Below are 22,020 nucleotides of genomic sequence, written 5' to 3'. Positions count from 1 at the left end.
GGAGGACTATATGTGGGGCCCACTGCATCATATGGAGGACCATGTGGGGCCCACTAAACTGTATGGAGGACCATGTGGGGTCCACTAAACTGTATGGAGGACCATGTGGGGCCCACTACACTGTATGGATGACTATGTGGGTCCCATTACACTGTATGGAGGACTATGTGGGGCCCATTACACTGTATCTCTCGTTGAATTTAGGATTCCAACCTCTGCAAGTAGGAAGGTTCAGCAGGCTATAGTTTAGGAGATAGTGCACCTCTCCTTACACCGAGCCTTTGTATGAATGTGTGCTTAACCATTTCCTGCACCGTGCTACTCCAAAATGCATTTAGATTCACTTAGACATAGTTTCTTCACTGGCATTACTATCATGTATTGACCATTGACCCTTAGCTGGTTAATCCTTCAGACTTTGGGTCAGGGCCATTGTGCATCTTCCCTTGCACATCCCTTATTTACTGTATATTCTCCTCTACATGAGAAGTTTATGAGGGGCATTGTCGACTTAAATTGGTCCCTTAGGAATGTCGAAATGTGAGCAGTAGCTCCACCTGCTGCATATTTATAGTGAGCGCCTACCCTCATAGTCAGCTATATCTTCTGTAGTTTAAGGTTACACTCACTACCTGTGTCTTTGCCCCTATTTTATTGATACTCTGTACTGGTTTTGCACATCTGCACTTTTTTCACCCTCATAGGGTTTATTTTTGGGATTTTTTTCATTAAAAGTTAATTTTTAAAGTGCCCATAATATTAGATCAGTCGGTTGTCCAGCACTATGTGAATGCATCCCACAAGGAAAGACGTCTCAATGCACCCAGCTTTATGCTATAGTCTCTATAGTGTGCTAATGTAAGAGTTGTTTTTCTAAACAAAAACCTCAGTATTCAGGTTAAATTGCCATGTTGGCACTAAATAAGTGGCTTTGGTTGGCAGTTTGGGCACTCTGTCTCTAAAAGGTCCACCACCACTGGTATAAAACTATATATATGTAACATAGTAACATAGTTAATAAGGCTGAAAAAAGACATTTGTCCATCCAGTTCAGCCTATATTCCATCATAATAAATCCCCAGATTTACGTCCTACAGAACCTAATAATTGTATGATACAATATTGTTCTGCTCCAGGAAGACATCCAGGCCTCTCTTGAACCCCTCGACTGAGTTCGCCATCACCACCTCCTCAGGCAAGCAATTCCAGATTCTCACCACCCTAACAGTAAAGAATCCTCTTCTATGTTGGTGGAAAAACCTTCTCTTCTCCAGACGCAAAGAATGCCCCCTTGTGCCCGTCACCTTCCTTGGTATAAACAGATCCTCAGCGAGATATTTGTATTGTCCCCTTATATACTTATACATGGTTATTAGATCGCCCCTCAGTCGTCTTTTTTCTAGACTAAATAATCCTAATTTCGCTAATCTATCTGGGTATTGTAGTTCTCCCATCCCCTTTATTAATTTTGTTGCCCTCCTTTATACTCTCTATAGTTCCATTATATCCTTCCTGAGCACCGGTGCCCAAAACTGGACACAGTACTGGTCTAACTAGGCAGTATAATGCTCTCATCATATGTATCCAGACCTCTCTTAATGCACCCCATGATCCTGTTTGCCTTGGCAGCTGCTGCCTGGCACTGGCTGCTCCAGGTAAGTTTATCATTAAGTAGGATCCCCAAGTCCTTCTCCCTGTCAGATTTACCCAGTGGTTTCCCGTTCAGTGTGTAATGGTGATATTGATTCCTTCTTCCCATGTGTATAACCTTACATTTATCATTGTTAAACCTCATCTGCCACCTTTCAGCCCAAGTTTCCAACTTATCCAGATCCATCTGTAGCAGAATACTATCTTCTCTTGTATTAACATAGTACATCACCCAGCTTTGCACATAGACTTCCCTCTGCTCCTAGCATTCACATGGTATGCCTTTCAGCTAACCCCAGCTTACCCCAGTGTTATTTATGACCTTGTTTACTCAATGCTTGATTGTATGCATCTGGTCCACCCTTAATTCTCTGACCAAGATGAGCAGAGACCACTCCTCTGTGCTTCACACCTGAATGCACTTAGATGTACATATATTGCATAGCACAAGTCTGCATAGACTTCAGTCTGCAGTGTGATTCCTGTGTCCTAGAAGTGTGAAGATTAATGTAGAATTAAAACCAGAATTGAACCTGAAGGGAACTGAAGGTAACTGGCCAGTCACTGTAAACAATGTTTCTGTTTATTTTCACTTTCACCCCTATAATTCTTCACTTTCTGCAAACTCCCCTAATCCCTACTCCTAGTAAAGAACTGTTTATCTCCTCTTCAATCCTCCCCATCCATCTCACCTCCTCCACAAAACTGTTCCTTAACATACAATCCTCTGTCTCCAAGCACAGAAAGCCCCCTCATGCCCTCTCCTGCTCCCACCTGCTAACACTTTCTCTGCTCCTTCTCACTACTGGTGATATCTCTCCAAATCCTGGTCCTCCTCACCACATTCCCACAGTCATTTCTACCTCCCATTCATGCTCTATCACAACCTTCCGTAACCTCTCTAACCTTATACCCATTCACCCAGCCCCTGCTTCCCCAGTCCCACTAACAGGAGCTGTCTGCAACAAGCTTTCCTACATCCATGATCTTTTTGTTACTACCAAACTTTACTTCCTCGCCATCACCGAAACCTGGCTCACCCCTTCTGACACAGCCTCTCCTGTTGCACTTTTGTATGGTGGCTTCCACCTTTCTCACCCCCCCGCCCCAGCAGCAAACATGGAGGAGTTGGTTTTCTCCTGTCAGATACCTGCTCCTTAACCCCAATCCCACTGCCAACCTCTGTTACCCTCCCTTAGTTTGAGGTGCACTGTGCGCATCTACTCCCCTTCCAACTGGCTGTCATCTACCGCCCCCCAGGGCCAGCCACCACCTTCTTTGACCACTTCACCACCTGGCTACTTCATTTCCTTCACGCGGACATCCCTACTATCATCATGGGCGACTTCAACATCCCTATTGACACTTCCCTCTCAGCTGCCACTAAACTTCTATCTCTCACTTCCTCCTTCGGCCTCACTCAATGGTCTTCTACAGCCACCCACAAAGATGGCCACACACTGGACCTGATCTTCACCCACCTCTGCTCCCTATCTAACCTCTCTAACTCACCTCTTCCTCTCTATGACCACAACCTTCTCACATTCTCTTCTCTCTAGACTCCATGTCTACAATCCCCACCCCACAAACTTTCACACCCTCGCAGAAATCTTGAACACCTTGACCTACACCGATTCTCTGAATCCCTCCTCCCTCTCACAGATATAAGTTCCTTACACAATGCGGATGACACTGCCGCTCTATATAACACCACAATAGCTGCAGCTTTGGAATCTGCTGCCCCACTTACACATACCAAAGCTCGCAAAATCAACAGACAGCCCTGGCACACCAGCCTGACCAAAGAACTGAGGCGAGCTTCCAGGGCTGCTGAGCGCAGATGGAAAAGATCCCAATCCAACGAGCACTTCATCGCATTCAAACAGTCCCTCACTACTTTCAAGACCACACTCGCCACAGCTAAACAAACCTACTTCTCATGTCTCATATCCTCCCTGTCTCACAACCCTAAACAGTTATTCAACACCTTCAATTCTCTCCTCCGTCCCCCAGCACCTCCTCTCTCCCCACTCATCTCAGCTGAAGACTTTGCCTCATTTTTCAAGCAGAAGATTGACAACATCAGAGACAGTTTTGGTCAACAACCCCCAGAGCCCTTCCTCCTGACTTCCCAGCCCTCCACCTCCAAAACCAACTTTTTCACCATTACAGAAGATCGACTCTACACTCTACTCTCAAGATCACATCTCACCACCTGTGCACATGACCCGATCCCATCCCACTTCATCCCAAACCTCACCAGTCTTCACCCAACCCTAAACCATCTCTTCAACCTATCACTAACAACTGGTGTTTTCCCCTGAAGCTTTAAACATGCCTCCATCACACCTATCCTCAAAAAGCCCTCTCTTGACCCATCCTCTGTATCTAGCTATCGCCCTATATCACTTCTCCCCTATGCCTCCAAGCTACTGGAACAACACGTCTACCTTGAACTGTCCTCCCATCTCTCTTCTTGCTCCCTCTTTGACCGCTTACAATCTGGCTTCCAGTCACACCACTCCACGGAAACTGCCCTTACTAAGGTCACCAATGACCTCTTAACCGCCAAGAGCAAGCGACACTACTCTGTCCTCCTCCTCCTGGACCTGTCAGCTGCCTTTGACACAGTGGACAATTCCCTACTATTACAGACCCTCTCATCCCTTGGCATCACAGACTTGGCCCTATCCTGGATCTCATCATACCTAACAGACCGGACATTCAGCGTCTCCCACTCACACACCACCTCCTCACCTCGCCCCCTATCTGTCGGAGTCCCACAAGGTTCAGTCCTAGGGCCCCTGCTCATCTCCATTTACACCTTTGGCCTGGGACAGCTCATAGAATCTCATGGCTTTCAGTATCATCTCTATGCTGATGACACACAAATCTACATCTCTGGACCAGATATCACCTCCCTACTAACCAGAATCCCTCAATGTCTGTCCACTATTTCATCCTTCTTCTCTGCTAGATTTCTGAAACTTTACATGGACAAAACAGAATTCATCATCTTTCCCCCATCTCACTTGACCCCCCCAACGAACCTATCCATTACAGTAAATGGCTGCCCACTCTCCCCAGTCCCACAAGCTCGCTGTCTCGGGATAATCCTTGACGCTGATCTCTCCTTCAAACCACATATCCAAGCCCTTTCCATTTCCTGCCGATTTCAACTCAAATATTTCACGAATCTGTTCATTCCTCAGCCAAGAATCTGCAAAAACCCTAGTCCATGCCCTCATCATCTCTCGCCTTGACTACTGCAACCTCCTGCTCTGTGGCCTCCCCTCGAACATTCTTGCACCCCTCCAATCTATTCTAAACTCTGCTGCCTGACTAATCCACCTGTCCCCCCGCTATTCCCCAGCTTCTCCCCTCTGTCAATCCCTTCACTGGCTCCCCATTGCCCAGAGACTCCAGTACAAAACCCTAACCATGACATACAAAGCCATCCACAACCTGTCTCCTCCAGACATCTGTGACCTCGTCTCCCGGTACTTTCCTACATGCAACCTCCGATCCTCACAAGATCTCCTTCTCTATTCCCCTCTTATCTCCTCTTCCCACAATCGGATACAAGATTTCTCTCGCGCATCACCCCTACTCTGGAACTCTCTACAACAACATATCAGACTCTCACCTACCATCGAAACCTTCAAAAAGAGCCTGAAGACCCATCTCTTCCGACAATCCTACAACCTGCAGTAACCACCGATTGACCAAACCGCTGCATGACCAGCTCTACCCTCACCTACTGTATTCTCACCCATCCCTTGTAGATTGTGAGCCTACGTGGGCAGGGTCCTCTCTCCTCCTGTACCAGTCATGACTTGTATTGTTCAAGATTATTGTACTTGTTTTTATTATGTATACCCCTCCTTACATGTAAAGCGCCATGGAATAAATGGCGCAATAACAATAATAACAATAGTAATAATAATAATAATCATAATATACTGCTCTGGCAAAAATTTAGAGACCACTGCAAAATGTTCAGTTTGTCTGATTTTTCTTTTTATAGGTATATTTTTGAGTAAAATGTAAAATTGTTCTTTTATTCCATAAACTACTGACAACATGTCACCGAAATTCCAAGCAATAAATTTTGTATTTATTTTCTGAAAAAGAGAAATGGTCAAAATAACAAAAAAAATTCATTGATTGCAGACCTCAAATATTGCAAAAAAAAAAAAAACAAAAACAAAGAAACAAGTTCATAATCATTTAGAAACAACAATACTAATGTTTTATCTCCGGAAGAGTTCAGAAATCAATATTTTGTGGTATCACCATGATTTTTGTCACAGCTTTCATGCATCTTGGCATGCTTTTCACCAGTCTTTCACACTGCTTCTGGGTGACCTTATGCCACTCCTGGTACAAAAATTTAAGCGGTTCTTTGTTTGATGGCTTGTGACTTTTCATCATCCTCGTGATTACATTCCAGAGGTTTTAAATGGGGTTCAGGTCTGGAGATTGGGCTGGCCATGAGAGATTTGATGTGGTGCGCTTCATCCATACCTTGATTGACCTAGCTGTGTGGCATGGCGAATTGTCCTGCTGAAAAAAAACAGTCCTCAGAGTTGGGGAACATTGCCTGAGCAGAAGGAATCAACTGTTTTGGGAATACTTCAGCAAGGCTGGAATTGGGCAGGTTGTTCTTTGCGAATGACGTATGAATCAAGCCGCATACAAGGTTATCCATGAAAAACCGTTGATTCCTTCTGCTCAGGCAAATGTTCCCCAACTCTGAGGATAGTTTTTCCAGCAGGACAATGTGCCATGCCACACAACTAGGTCAATCAAGGTGTGGATGAAGGACCACTACATCAAATCCCTGTCATGGGCAGCCCAATCTCCAGACCTGAACCCCATTGAAAACCTCTGGAATGTAATAAAGAGGAAGATGGATAGTTAAAAGCCATCAAAGAAAGCAGAACTGCTTACATTTTTGTACCAGGAGTGGCATAAGGTCACCCAAAAGCAGGGTGAAAGAAAGACAGGTGGAAAGCATGCCAAGATGCATGAAAGCTGTGATTAAAAATCATGGTTATTCCACAAAATATTGATTTCTAGTTAAAACATTAGTATTGTTGTTTCTAAATGATTAACTTTTTTTTTTTTTTGCATTATTTGAGGTCTGCAAGCAAATAATTTTTTGTTATTTTGGCCATTTCTCATTTTCAGAAAACAAATACAAAATTTATTGCATGCAACTTCGGAGACATGGTGTCAGTTTATGGATTAAAAGAACAATTTACATTTTACTCAAAAATATACCTATAAAGAGAAAAATCAGACAAACTGAAAATTTTGCAGTGGTCTCAATTTTTGCCAGAGCTGTATGTGTAGTACTATACCTACTTTCTTGGCACTAACATTTCTCTTTGATGTTTTTTTGGCATATTACTTTGTGATGCTGCACTCCTCAAGATACTTGATAAGTTGAACCATTTGATCCAACTTTTGGCTTGTTAAGGGGGGAGCATCACATCTAATAACGTATACGGCTTATACAGCAACACGTACCTGATCCATTGAGACGTGCTTCCCATGATAATCCAGTCTTATAGGAACTTCAGAGGTGAATCTGAACTCCCTGGATAACAAAAATAAATGTTAGATGTGCAGAGAGACGAAAACTAGATGATGATCGACAGTCAGATGTCACACACCGGAAAAACACGGGCTGGTCATCGAACGAGGAGACGTCACCGATAGACTCATCGCCAAACTCTGTACAAGTCACATCACCATTTCTGACCGGCTGATTCTGTCTAATAAATGAAATTACAGGGATTCGTTCTTGGAGGGTCAGATGCTTTGGTAAAGTGCAGGTGACGTCAGATCCTGGAGATCTTTTAACTGCAAGAAAGTGTGAAGTAAAAAAAAAAAAAAAAGAGCAAAAAAACCTACAAATACTGCCCCTAGATACAAGAATATGCCTACTACAATACTGGTGCCTATGTACAAGAATATAACTGCTATAATACTGCTCCTATGTACAAGAATAAAACTACTATAATATTGCTAAGAATATAGCTACTATAATACTGCATCTATGTATAAGAATATAACTACTATAATACTGCTCCCATGTACAAGAATTTAACTACTATAATACTGCTCCTATGTACAAGAATATAACTACTATAATACTGCTCCTATGTACAAGAATATAATTACTATAATACTGCCCCCTATGTAAAAGAATATAACTACTATAATACTGCCCCTATGTACAAGAATATAACTACTATAACACTGCTCCTATGTACAAGAATATAACTACTATAATACTGCTCCTATGTACAAGAATATAATTACTATAATACTGCCGATATGTACAAGAATATAACTACTATAATATTGCTAAGAATATAGCTACTATAATACTGCTCCTATGTACAAGAATATACCTACTATAATACTGCTCCCTATGGACAAGAATATAACTACCGTATATACTCGAGTATAAGCCGAGATTTTCAGCCCATTTTTTTGGGCTGAAAGTCCCCCTCTCGGCTTATACTCGAGTGCTGAGGACGGAGCCGCACCCGAACGAGGAGCAGGTAAAAGTGACGGGGGTCCTGAGCAATGGAGAGGTGAGTATATGATTTTTTTTTTTTTTTTATCGCAGCCACAGCATAAGGGGCAAGTGACTGTATGGAGCATCTGTATGGGGCCATAACGATTGTGCAGCACTATAAGCGGCAGTGGCTGTACGGAGCATCTGTATGGGGCCATAACGATTGTGCAGCACTATAAGGGGTAGTGACTGTATGGAGCATCTGTATGGGGCCATAACGATTTTGCAGCACTATAAGGGGCAAGTGTCTGTATGGAGCATCTTATGGGGCCATTATTAACCTTTATGCAGGATTATATGGGGCATATTTTAATATGGAGCATTTAATGGGGCCCATCAAACTTTATGGAGCATTATATGGGGCTCCTGATTCAATATGGATATTCAAAAACACTTAACCTACTGATGTCTCAATTAATTTTACTTTTATTGGTATCAATTTTTATTTTTGAAATTTACCAGTAGCTGCTGCATTTTCCACCCTAGGCTTATACTCGAGTCATTAAGTTTTCCCAGTTTTTTGTGGCAAAATTAAGGGGGGTGTCGGCTTATACTCGAGTATATACGGTACTATAGTACTGCTCCTATGTAGAAGAATATAACTACTATAATATTGCTCCCTATGTACAAGAACATTACTATAATACTGGTCCTATGAACTAGAATAAAACTAATACAATACTGCCCCCTAGGTACAAGAATAATACAGAACTTACCCTCAGGATCTGGAGTCACCAATATTTCCACTTCTGCAGAAAGACTTGAGAAGAAATCTTTCAAGAAAAACAAGGCATCCTAAAACACAAAAAAAACGTAAAATAAGAAGGGGGGTAAAGAACCGCCAGCCGTTCAAAACAGTGTAGGCATTTTCCTGGTAACATCGTTTTCTGACAATCTAATATATAATTGCCTAGAATACTACTTCCTGCAATTTCTGCCAACTTCCGTGGCTTTGTCCGGAGCTAATGTGCGGAGCTAATGTGCGGAGCTAATGTGCGGAGCTAATGTGCGGAGCTAATGTGCGGAGCTAATGTGCGGAGCTAATGTCCGGAGCTAATGTGCGGAGCTAATGTCCGGAGATAAGTGACGTCAACAGTGTCCAGTGTCTGATTGGTCGCTCGCAGCAGGCGGCAACCAATCAGAAACGTGCCGTACTGTGACACACTCCGCCCGCCATTTTGGTGTGATTTTTGAATTTTTACCTCACAGCAAGTTTCTACTGCGTGGAGGCGGGCCCAGTGACGTTGCTCTTCAAGCTCCTGCCGAATTTCGTCAAAAAAATGATAATACCATTTACCAAAACTATATATATTTAGTTGTGAAGTGGTTCAGTGACATTTTCACACCAATTTTGAACTTTTGTTTGGTGTTTTCTCCATATACTGCCTATTATTTTTGTTCTTTCTTACTATTTATTAATTGTATTATTCTTACATTTGAATAAATAAAGTATATATGGATTCTAGACTCCCGATTCTTTAGAATCGGGCTGCCATCTAGTCTTATATAATTCTCAAATAAGATTATGACAAGAGATTTCCTACATAACGACTCTCGTCCTCCCAGGAGCTTCATTGATTACACACTATAAATACACAGGAAATGGATGTCACTTTGGGGTGTACATATGATAATTAATAAGAGAAAACAAAATGGAAATATTTGAGAATATGTTTCTAAATATTTCTAATAAGCCGAATATGTAATTATAAAAGCAAAACACCAAGGTTACTTACCGGTAGCCGTTTTTTTATCCAGAACCCATGACAGCACACCTGAGAGGGATCAGCCAGGACAGGAAACCTACTGAAAATAAGAGGGCAGTACCTCTCCCTCGCTTCAGTTGGTTTGCAGAGCATGAGAAGCCCCTTGGTTAGTTCACATGTCAAAACTATCACCACATTATATTAACAAAAGGCACCCATACTATAGTGCACACCAAAGGAGTGAAAAAAGGGGGGGTGAATAGATGGGTGCTGTCATGGGTTCTGGAAAAACCGGCTAGGGGTAAGTAACCTTGGTTTTCCCTTCACCCATGACAGCACACCTGAGAGATTTTTTGAGAAATGAAAACACCTTAGGGAGGGACCACCGCTTGCAGCACCTTTCTACCAAAGGTTAGATCAGTCGACGAGGACAGATTCAGTCGGTAGTGTTTAAAGAAGGTAGATGGTGAGGACCAGGTAGCAGCCTTACAGATCTGATGAATAGATAAGTCCGCCTTTTCTGCCCAGGAAGGAGCCACAGCTCTGGTGGAGTGAGCCTTGATGCCTTCAGGAACGGAAGCGCCACTCGCAGAGTAGGACAAGCTAATGGCCTCCCTGATCCATCTGGCAAAGGTACTTTTATATACCCTCTACCCCTTTCTGCTACCCTGGAAGGCAACAAATAGAGACTGATCTTCCTCCATTGACTAGTCATGGACATGTATTCTAACATGGACCTCCTCACGTCTAAAGTATGGAATTTTTTCTCCCCTGGATTTTTAGGGTCATTACAGAATGAGGGCAAGGTGATTTCCTGGCTCCTATGGAATTTAAGAACTACTTTGGGGAGATGGTCGTTCTAAGACCAGATCTGGCCTTAGAACGACCCTGTCCTCAAACACTTGTGTATGGGGGGCAAATAGACAGGGCTTGTATATCACTCACCCTACGGGCTGATGTTAAGGCCACTAGCAACACCGTTTTAATCGTGAGGAATTTTGCCGACAACTCCTGTAAGGGCTCGAACGGATCCCTAGTTAGTGCCTCTAAAACTAGTTTCAGATCCCATGGAGGAATTTTCAGAACTATAACCGGTCTAGATCTACTACAGGATTTAATAAACCGTGACACCCACTTATTGGATGCTAGGTTGCAATTATACAAGGCACCCAAGGTCGACTCCTGTACCTGGAGAGTATTAGTTGCTAACCCTAGTTGCAATCCCGACTGTAGAAATTCTAAAATAGCCCCTACCGGAGCATCATCCCCCAAAGGTTGCCATAAAAACTTCCATGTTCTACCATAGATTTTTGATGTAATAGGTTTCCTACTCTTCAACAGGGTGGAGACTAGCCCTGGTGAGAACCCCTGTCGACTCAGTAACACCCTCTCAAATTCCATGCTGCCAGTTGGAAGCCCTTCACTTGAGAGTAAGATAAGTGAAAGCAGTCAGAGGGGAGCGCAGAGGAATTGACCCAGGGAAGGGGAGATGAAAGGGAGTTGTCGAGCACCACCGCAGCTCCAGCTGAATACCTCCAAAGGAGGATAAGAATGTGTGTCAAAAACTCCCACCTGAAGAAGACGGTGTTTACCGTTGAAACGCGTTATGGCAAACGACATATGTTGTCTGAGTTTCCTTCAGCGCTCCTGGGACTGATTTCTGTTTGACACACTTCACTTGAGAGTTGCACACTGGTCCCTGGGTAAGTAGGTCCGGAATCTCTGGTAGAATCCATGGATTGGTAACAGACATCCACCTTAGAAGGGAGAACCATGGTCTCCTCGGCCAAAATGGAGCAATGAGAATCACACTCGCTCGATCCTCTCTGATCCTCCTCACGACCGCTGGAATCATTCCTATCGGGGAAAACCCGGGGCATTTGAAGGGCATCTACCGCAAACGGATTCTCTCTCAGATCTAACGAGCAGAAGTTCTTCACCTTCCCGTTGTGTAAAAACTGGCAAACAGGTCTATGTCTGGCCTGCCCCAAGCCTGCACTATTTGTTGGAACACTCAAGGGTTTAGATACCATTCCCCTTGTTTCAGTTTCTTGCGACTCAGGTAGTCTGCCTTTGTGTTTTCTATACCCCTTATGTGAAGTGCCGTGAGAGATAGCAGGTGTTGTTCCGCTAGCTGGAAAAGGATGCTGGCTGCCCCCGTAGGGGATTGGCACCTTGTTGCCCCTTGGTGGTTGATATAAGCCACCACCGCACGATTGTCCGACATGACCCGGGCATGGCGACCCTGAAGGAAGGGGAGAAATGTCTTAAGGCCCTTTCCACAATCCACAGTTCCTTTACGTTTGAACCTTGATCCCCTTCTAGAGAAGACCAGGTTCCCTGCACTGAGTGGAATCTTAGATGTGCTCCACCACTTGCGTCTGTCGTGATCACATCCTCTACCAGCCTCAACCACTGGACCATAGATGCCAAATGTTCCCTTACAGTCCACCAGGTCAGGGAATCTCTTACCACTAAGGAAAGATGTATTTTTCTCTCTAAATGTCCTTTCAATGATCTGTGCCGTCAGGACCTCCCACTGTAGCTACCTTAAGTGAAATTGTGCCCAACCTACTGCTGGTATACAGGATGTTAGGGATCCTAGCAGGGACATCACCAAGCTCAATGTCATTACAGGCTGCTGTATTGCTGACAGTGCCAGTCCCATTATTGACTATTTTGTTCTCTGGTAGGAGACAAAGCCGGCACTCGGAGTTCAGAACGAACCCGAGGAAGGATTGTATTTTTTCCGGTGCTAGCCTTGACTTGAGGGCATTTACCACCCTGCCTAGCTCCTTTAGGGCCATAGTCACTTCCTTCACCTGGTCTACACAGTGATCCTCCGACCTCCCAACTATAAGGAAGTCATAAAGGTACGGGATGAGACCGTCCCGAGAACGAAGGTAGGACATCACCTCCGACATGACCTTGGTAAACACCCTTGGAGCTACTGACAGACCGAATGGGAGAGCTGCATACTGGTAGTGCCTAACCTGTCCCTGGATATACAGAGCAACCCTTAGGAGCTTTTGATGGTCCCGATGGATTGGGATGTGGTAATAGGCATGTTTCAAGTCTATGACTGCCACGAAGCAGTCCCGAAACAATAGCTTTATAGCTGTGTTTACCAACTCCATCTTGAAGGAGTAATTCACAACCAACCGGTTAAGCTTCCTCAGATTGACAATAGTTCTCAAAGAACCATTTGGCTTTTGTAGCAAAAAGAGGGGGGAATAAAAGCCCCTTCTTTCCTCTTCCCTCGGGACTTCTCGTAGAACCTGCTTTTGCACCAGTCCCAAAACTTCCGCCTCCAGGACTAGTTGTTCTCCTGGAGACTTCCTGAGGGGTGTTAACACAAAAGTCTGTCGGGGTGGACAGACAAAGTATCATTAGGCCGTCTCTGATGACACTCAGGACCCAATGACTGGGGGAGATGTTCACCCAGGCAGGGAGAAAGAGCGTCTTCCCCCTACCTCTGACCTATCGTCATTGGGGGGGCTTTTTTGACGATGTAGAGGGTCCTCTAAACATATAACTCGACCACTTTCTGTCTTTGAAGTCCCAGCTCTTCTTTTCTCCAGGGGAACGACCTCTTTAAATTTTCTCCTCCTTAAAGAAGGTTGCATGGTCTCCCCCAGGAAATGGTGAAACCCCTTCTTTTTATCCCCCATCTTCTCCAAGATGTCCTCCAGCTTCTGACCAAAGAGAAACTGACCGACACACAGAATGGAGCAGAGTCTATTTTTCAAAGGCAGGTCACCCGGACACCCTTTTAGCCACAAGGCCGTCTAGCCGCATTGGATAGGTATGCCGCACCAGCAGCCAGCCTTAACGAATCTGCTGAGGAGTCTGCTAGGAAGGCCGCTGCCCCTTGCACCAGAGTCATATTGGCCAAGATCTCCTCTCTTGGAACCTTACCTCTCAGCTGTTCCTCTATCTGCTACAGCCAGACCATAAGGGAGCGGGTAGTACAAGTCCCGGCTATTGCCGATTTCAGACCCCCTGCGGCTGCCTCCCAGGTGTGCCTCAGGGATCCATATGATTTTTTGTCTAATGGATCTCTTAGCATGCCGGAGTCCTCTAGAGGCAGGGACAATTTTTTTTTAGAGGACATAGCCACTGCCCCATCGATCTCAGGGATTTTAACCCAACTCTCAGAGTCCCTTTCCTTAAAGGGGTATCTACTTTTGGAAGACGAGGGGAGGCTACCAGACTTCTCTGGCTTCTTCCACTCCTTTTCTATAAGCACTTTTACCCTAGAATTTACTGGAAAGGTGCGCTTCCTTTTTCCTCCAGGCCCCCAAACATAACATCCTCTAAGGATTTAGTTGTCTTCTCCTCCTTTATGCCCATTGTAGACCTGACTGCCCTAACCAGTCTATCCGTGTCATCGGCCGGAAAGCAAGGTCGGACGCCTACATCACCGTTCGAGGAGGAGTAGGAGGATGGGGAGGAGGAAGAATGGGATTCCCCGTGATATTCCCCATCGGATTGTGAGGCCTCAGCCTCCCTTTTTCAAGGCTGACTTCAGGGAACCTTTTACTTCCACCCTGATCATGGCCCTAAGGCTTGTGGCCAAGTGTCGGGGGTCTCTTCCCGTATTGTTATTTTGTATACAGTCAGCGAATAGATCCTTGGCCACTGAACTGCCAGTGGGGTTTTGCAAAGGGCACATTCTTTATTCTTTACTTTGGTGCTAGCCTTCCTCAGCCACTGGTGATAAAAGCATAAAATGGCCCACCTTTAAAACAAAGATGACATGGTCGTAGATCACTCACCACCCACTGTCAATCAAGGGTACCGGATTCGGAGGTTGATCAGGGGTACGAACAACGTCCCTCCTGAATACGAAGTAGTCCAGCGACCTCTGGACGGGACGGCTGCCAGTCGAGCGACTGCTCCTCAGTGCGCCCCAGCTGGTGACTAGGCATGGAACCTGGTGAGAGCTTCTGCTGTCCACCACATTTCTCCATAATGGGGAGCTTCGGATACGAGCGCCTCTTCTGTGGTCATCCCCCCCTTCTAAGAGGGATCCACTGCTTTCTGCCGCCCATCTATGCCCTCACCCCTTCCGCCGGGATGCGTACAGAATCCACATGCCCTGACCGGCATTTTCGCCATGGGCGCCACCATCTTGGTTCTGGTGCACACCCACTGACGTCATGCGGGCGCGCCCATTCCCAGCGTGCAACATCAGCAGCGCGCTCCCCGGAAGCCCGGCTCACTATGGAGCAGTGGACAGCAAGCAGAGGAGGGAGAGTGGCGCGGCGGCCGCAGAAGAGTCACAGGACCCCTGACTGCACCGCCCTATACCTGCGCGTGAGTCAAGGCCCCACCGGACCCATGGATGGCGCTTCCACCACCTGAAGGCCGGCATACAAGCTCTCTGCCTGTTCTTCCAGTGCCAGGACAGGCGTGGGTGAGTGGATAAAGAAAGGTCTTTCAACTGCCATTTCCAGCATGAGGGTCAGGACAGGAAACCCAACTGAAGCGAGGGAGAGGTACCACCCCTTTATTTTCAGTTTCCTGTCCTGGCTGGGCGGATCTCTCTCTCTCTCAGGTGTGCCATCATGGGTGAAGGGAAAAAAAAGTTACTTATAATACACTGCGTGCAGAATTATTAGGCAAGTTGTATTTTAGAGGATTATTTTTATTTTTGATCAACAACTATGTTCTCAATCAACCCAAAAGACTCAAATATCAAAGCTTATTTTTAGAAGTTGGAGTGGTTTTTTTTAGATTTGGCTCTCTTAGGAGGATATCTGTTTGTGCAGGTAATTATTACTGTGCAGAATTATTAGGCAACTTAATAAAAAACAAATATATTCCCATCTGACTTGTTTATTTTCACCAGGTAAACCAATATAACTGCACAAAATTTAGAAATAAAGATTTCTAACATGCAAAAACAAAACCCCCAAAAAGAGGGATTTTTGGTTCTTACAGTAAAATCTCTTTCTTGGAGCCTTCATTGGGGGACACAGGTAACCATGGGTGTATTTTTCAAAAGCTATGGCAGCCATGGCTAAATGGGAATGATTAAGAGGTTGTGGTAAATAATGTTAATAATACAATTTGTCTGTAATAAAAATGATCTTCTTGGGGAGGAGGGGGGAAAGTTGGGGTTGGTTATCTGAAGGAGGGAGGGGGGAGAAGGGGTATATTTTCTTGTTAAAATGAAAAACACAAATGCACTTTGTTGTATGAATAGATAACATTTATTATGTTCAATAAAAATTTATCTGATAAAAAAAAACCATGGGTGTATGCTGCTGTCACTAGGAGGCTGACACTATGCAAATAAAGAAGTAGCTCCTCCCCGGCAGTATACACCCTCCGACAGGCACCAGGCAACTCAGTTGGTGCAAAAGCAGTAGTAGGAACAGGTAACATAAAACTCAACCTATGTACCAACCCACAACAACGGCACGTTAGCCAACACGGTACAACTTCAAGGGAGGGTGCTATGTCCCCCAATGAAGGCTCCAAGAAAGAGATTTTACTGTAAGAACCAAAAATCCCTCTTTCTTTCTCGCCTCATTGGGGGACACAGGTAACCATGGGACGTCCAAAAGCAGTCCCTAGGGCGGGATATTCTGCAGAAAAAGAGGAGTTAGGTTGGCCGGTCAGAAACCGCCGCCGCAGTATCCTCCTACCCAGGCTCGCATCCGCAGAAGCCCGAGTATGCACCTTGTAGAATTTGACAAAGGTGTGAATGGATGACCACGTTGCGGCCTTGCAAACCTGCGAGACTGAAGCTTGGTGACGAACTGCCCAGGAAGCTCCCACAGCCCGGGTAGAGTGAGCCCTCACTCCCGACGGAGGCCGTTCGTCTTGAACACTGTATGACTCCAGAACCGCCGAACAGATCCAACAAGCAATTGTGGACTTGGAGGCGGGGAGCCCCTTTCGCCACCCTTCCGAGACGATGAACATAGAATCGGCCTGACGAAAAGAGGCAGTTCTGGCGAGATAAATTCGGATAGCCCTGACCACATCAAACTTGTGAAGAGATTTCTCCAAGGGATGAAGCGGGGAAGGGCACAAGGAACGGAGGACAATGTCCTCATTGATGTGAAAAGCCAATACCACCTTTGGTAGAAAGGGAGGAACCGGACGAAGAACCACTTTGTCCTGATGCAGGACTAGAAAGGGAGAACGACAGGATAAGGCCGCCAGCTCCGACACTCTTCTAATGGAGGTGATGGCGACCAAAAAGGCCATCTTCCAGGATACAAACGAGAAGGAAATGTCCTGAATCGGTTCAAAGGGCGCACGCTGGAGGGCGTCCAAAACGAGGTTGAGGTCCCAAGGCTCGACAGGAGGAAGATAAGGGGGAGCTATATGAGCGACCCCCTTGATGAAGGTCCGCACCTGAGGCAGGGAGGCCAGGTCTCTTTGAAAAAGAACGGACAGAGCGGAAATCTGACCCTTCAAGGTGCTAAGGGAAAGACCCGAATCTAGACCCGCTTGAAGGAAACTGAGAAAATATGGAGGGGAAAAGGTCATAGGAAACAGATTGTTGTCCTGACACCACCAGAAAAAGGCCTTCCAACACCTGTTATAAATACGTGAGGAAGCCGGTTTTCTCGCCCTTAACATAGTCTGGATGACGCTATGAGAAAAAAAGCGCGTCCTTCAGGACCGCGGCCTCAACGGCCATACCATTAAATTCAGAGACCGAGAATTCGGGTGGAAGAGGGGCCCCTGCTAAAGAAGGTCCGGACGATCCGGAAGCCTCCACGGAACGTCCGATAGCATGTTCACCAGTTCCGCATACCAGGCCCTGCAAGGCCAATCTGGAGCTACAAAGCGTACGGGGACCCCTTCTGTCTTGATCTTTTTTACGACCCTTGGGATCAAGAGGAGGGGTGGGAACAGATAGGGCATCTGGAACTGAGTCCACGGAATCACAAGTGCGTCGCATCCGACGGCCATCGGATCCCGAGATCTGGAGACGTACTGGGGAACCTTGTGGTTTGCCTGGGAGGCCATCAAGTCGACGTCTGGGACGCCCCACCGCTGGCAAATCTGGCTGAAGATTGAGGGGAGAAGAGACCACTCGCCCGCCACGATGCCCTGGCGACTGAGAAAGTTGGCTTCCCAATTGTCCACCCCTGGACGGCTGACAGAGAGGGAACGTGATTCTCGCCCAACGCAGAATTTTTGCCACTTCCGCCATGACTTGTGCGCTGAGAGTCCCTCCCTGATGGTTTATGTAAGCCACGGCCGTGGCGTTGTCCGACTGAATGCGGACCGGTTTCCCTGAAAGGAGAGACTCCCAGCAGATGAGGGCTAGGAAGATGGCTCTGATTTCCAAGAGGTTGATAGGGAGGCGCGTTGCTTGATCTGTTTACGATGAACATTGCGTGCAGCAGCCACCACAGCCTCCCCGACACTGTTCGGAGAGGTGTACTGTTTTCCCTTCCTGTAGATCTCACATTTTATGAGGGACCACAGGTTCTCTATGGGGTTCAGATCAGGTGAACAAGGGGGCCATGTCATTTTTTCTTCTTTGAGACCTTTACTGGCCAGCCACCCTGTGGAGTAGTTGGAGGCATGTGATGGAGCATTGTCCTGCATGAAAATGATGTTTTTCTTGAACGATACCAACTTCTTCCTGTACCACTACTTGAAGAAGTTGTCTTCGAGAAACTGGCAGTAGGTTTGGGAGTTGAGCTTCACTCCATCCTCAACCCGAAAAGGCCCCACAAGTTCATCTTTGATGATCCCAGCCCATACCAGTACCCCACCTCCACCTTGCTGGAGTTGGAGTGGAGCTCTCTGCCCTTTACTGATCCAGCCTCTGGCCCATCAAGAGTCACTCATTTCATCAGTCCATAAAACCTTTCAAAAGTCAGTCTTAAGATTTCTTGGCCCAGTCTTGAAGTTTTATCTTCTGTTTCTTGTTCACAGGTGGTCGTTTTTCAGCCTTCCTTACCTTGGGCATGTCCCCGAGTATCGCACACCTTGTGCTTTTTGTTACTCCAGTAACGTTGCAGCTCAGAAATATGGCAAAACTGGTGGCAAATGGCATCTTGGCAGCTTCACGCTTGATTTTCCTCAATTTATGGGCAGTTATTTTGCGCCTTTTTTGCCCACACGCTTCTTGCGACCCTTTTGGCTATTTGCCATGAAACGCTTGATTGGCAATTTCAAGACTGCTGCCTCCCTCTGCAAGACATCTCACAATTCTGGACTTTTCAGAGCTCGTCAAATCTCTTATGACCCATTTTGCCAAAGGAAAGGAAGTTGCCTAATAATTAAGCACACCTTATATAGGGTTTTGATGTCATTAGACAACACCCCTCCTCATTACAGAGATGCACATCATCTGATTTACTTAATTGGTAGATGGTTATAAAGCCTGAACAGCTTGGAGAAGGACAACATGTATAAAAAGTATCATGTGATAAAAAATACAACTTGCCTAATAATTCTGCACGCAGTGTACATAATCCACATAAAAGCAAAGAGCCTGAGAAGTCACTGTATACATCCTGTATTATACTCCAGAGCTGCACACACTATTCTGCTGGTGAAGTCACTGTATACATACATTCAGGGGCAGACACACAGCATGTGCGGCCGATGCGGCTACAACGGAGTCAGGAGGTGGATGGGGGCTAACAATGAGGACAATCTGGACCGTTTCTCTAATCAGATTGCCCTCATGTGTGGCGGAGCTGCAGGGATCTGTGCTCAGTTTCATGTCTCACACAGCAGCGGGCTGGATAACGTCATCATTCAGTGCGTGGCTGTGCCACAGAGGAAGCTGCCGGCAACGGTGATTCTGTGGCAAACGTGCAGAGAGGCGAGTGGTAGTGTGTGTGTGTGTGTGTGTGTGTGTGTTGGAGAGGGCAATGATGGGGGTAGTGGAAAGGACAATGATGGTAGTGATGGGGAAGAAGGCAATGATGGAGGTGGTGGAAAGGGCATTGATGGGGGTGAAGGCAATGCTGTAGGTGGAAAGGGCAACGATGAGGGTGGTGGAGGGTATGATGATGGAGTGGTGGGGAGAACAATGATTAGGTTGTTGGAGAGGGAAAAGATGGAGGTGGTGGGACAGAAAAATGATGGGGGTGGTGGGGTAGAAAACAATGATGGAGGTGATGGGGAGGGCAATGATGGGGTGGGGGAGAGGACAATAATGGGAGTGGTGGGGGAGAACAATGGGCTTTGGGAGAGTGCAATGATGAGTTGGTGGGGAGAACAATGATTGGGGTGGTGAAGAAGACAATGATGGAGGTGGTGGAGAGAACAATGATGGATGTGGGTGATTGGTGTGGGAGTAAGGTAGACTTACAATGGACTGATGAACAGGAGGAGGGGGAGAAGGACATAAGATATGTATGTGAAATGAATTTGGTAGTAGAGGAGGGTGCTAATCCCCCAATAGCGTCCTCCCACATCTCACAATTCATTGTGATGCTATTGAGGACTTAACATTTATTGGGGAGAGAAGGTGATAAGGTACATAGGACACTTTATAATGAACTAAAAGGTGGGAGAAGACTGTCAGGGGACTTGTAATAAATTGGGAGGTGGTGGAGGATGCATACACCCGGTTTCACCATTACCTTCAGTCTCTGGACCTGTGTCCTGCAGCAGCTGATCCATGCTTTTTACATGTTTCTTAGTTGCAACAAGACAAGGTGAGCGTACCTCTCCCCGATGCACCAAATGATCTTAACCAGTTAGGACCCTATTTGCGCTTTATTTGCTCTCCAGATTTTGTACTTCCAGTACCTGATAATGTCTTCTCCCACCCCCAAATTAATTATGATGCTATAAAGGACTTACAATGAATGGGGAGCACAGGACAGGGACTAAGGCTATGTGCACACGTTCAGGATTTGCAGGAGAAAATTCTGCTACATGTTCTAATGTGTTGGCAGGAAGGACGCTGCATAAAACATTTATTTTTTGGCAACATTTTTGCCATGCTTTTGTTAAGTATTTTCCCCCACTCATTAGTTCGAGTGAAATACGCTGCAAGAATTGACATTATCTATAAAGAGCTATATAGTTCCAAAGGGGATTCAGATACCTTGGAATGCCTAAACTATTTATCGGACATAGAATTCCCTACACTGACTGCTATACAGCAAGCTTTTTTGGACGCAGACTTTACTCTTGATGAGATAAATAGGGCCATAACAGATATGGCCTCCGGTAAAGCGCCTGGCCCGGATGGTTTCCCCATAGAGATGTATAGGAAATATCAAGATATTCTGGCACCATTCCTCTTGAAGGTCTTTCAGGGGATTTGGGAAGGTGTTTCCTTGACAGATTCCTATTATGAGGCAAACATTATAGTTTTAAAGAAAGAAGGGAAGGACCCCCTGGAATGTGGATCTTATCGTCCGATTTCATTAGTTAATGTGGATTATAAGATCTTCACTAAAATTCTAGCTACTAGGTTAAATACGGTAATACTGGATATTATACACCCAGACCAGACGGGTTTTATGCCAGGTAAGAGCACCTCTATCAACATCAGGAGGGTTCAATCAATAGCTCAATATAGCACGTTGGTACCTGGGAATAGATGGGCCATGGCCTCGCTGGACGCGGCTAGGCTTTTGATTCTCTTGAGTGGCCTTTCCTGTCTGCATGTCTACAACGATATCACTTTGGTCCTAAATTCCAAAAATGGATAGCCGCATTATATTTGAAACCGAAAGCCCGGATAATTATTAATAACTCTATTTCTGCATCATTCTCCTTAAAAAGAGGGACTCGTCAGGGATGTCCTCTCTCTCCGGCCTTATTCGCCCTTGCGATAGAGGCACTAGCAATTCGTGTGAGGTCCACATCATCTATTAGGGGCATCACAATAGCAGATCGCACGGATACTATTGGTCTATATGCAGACGATATGGTGGTGTTTATGGATGAGGTGGAAGAGACTCTACCACATGTGATTGCCGTTATAGAGAGATTTGGCAGACATTCGGGACTACACATTAACTGGGATAAATCTGCCTTGATGCCTCTTTCTCATAATTTAGTTGCACACCTTGATATGTTATCCCCGTTACCAGTTGGGTCTAGCTTTAAATACCC

At 45.7% G+C, this 22,020-nt stretch overlaps 1 protein-coding gene across 1 annotated transcript in view; it reads right to left on the bottom strand.

Moving 5' to 3' along the window:
- Positions 1-22,020, bottom strand: part of ATG2B (autophagy related 2B) — an 88,143-nt gene that overhangs the window by 6,928 nt on the left and 59,195 nt on the right. The window contains exons 36-38 of the mRNA XM_069735510.1: positions 8,962-9,040; positions 7,332-7,521; positions 7,186-7,255 (exon numbers count right to left, since the gene is read on the bottom strand). Of these exons, the coding sequence (XP_069591611.1) occupies positions 7,186-7,255; positions 7,332-7,521; positions 8,962-9,040 (339 nt within the window). The remainder of the gene's footprint in view (positions 1-7,185; positions 7,256-7,331; positions 7,522-8,961; positions 9,041-22,020) is intronic.

Source organism: Ranitomeya imitator, chromosome 1, assembly GCF_032444005.1.
Source record: "Ranitomeya imitator isolate aRanImi1 chromosome 1, aRanImi1.pri, whole genome shotgun sequence".
Taxonomy (NCBI): domain Eukaryota; kingdom Metazoa; phylum Chordata; class Amphibia; order Anura; family Dendrobatidae; genus Ranitomeya; species Ranitomeya imitator.
This window is presented reverse-complemented; position numbering and strand designations above follow the sequence as displayed.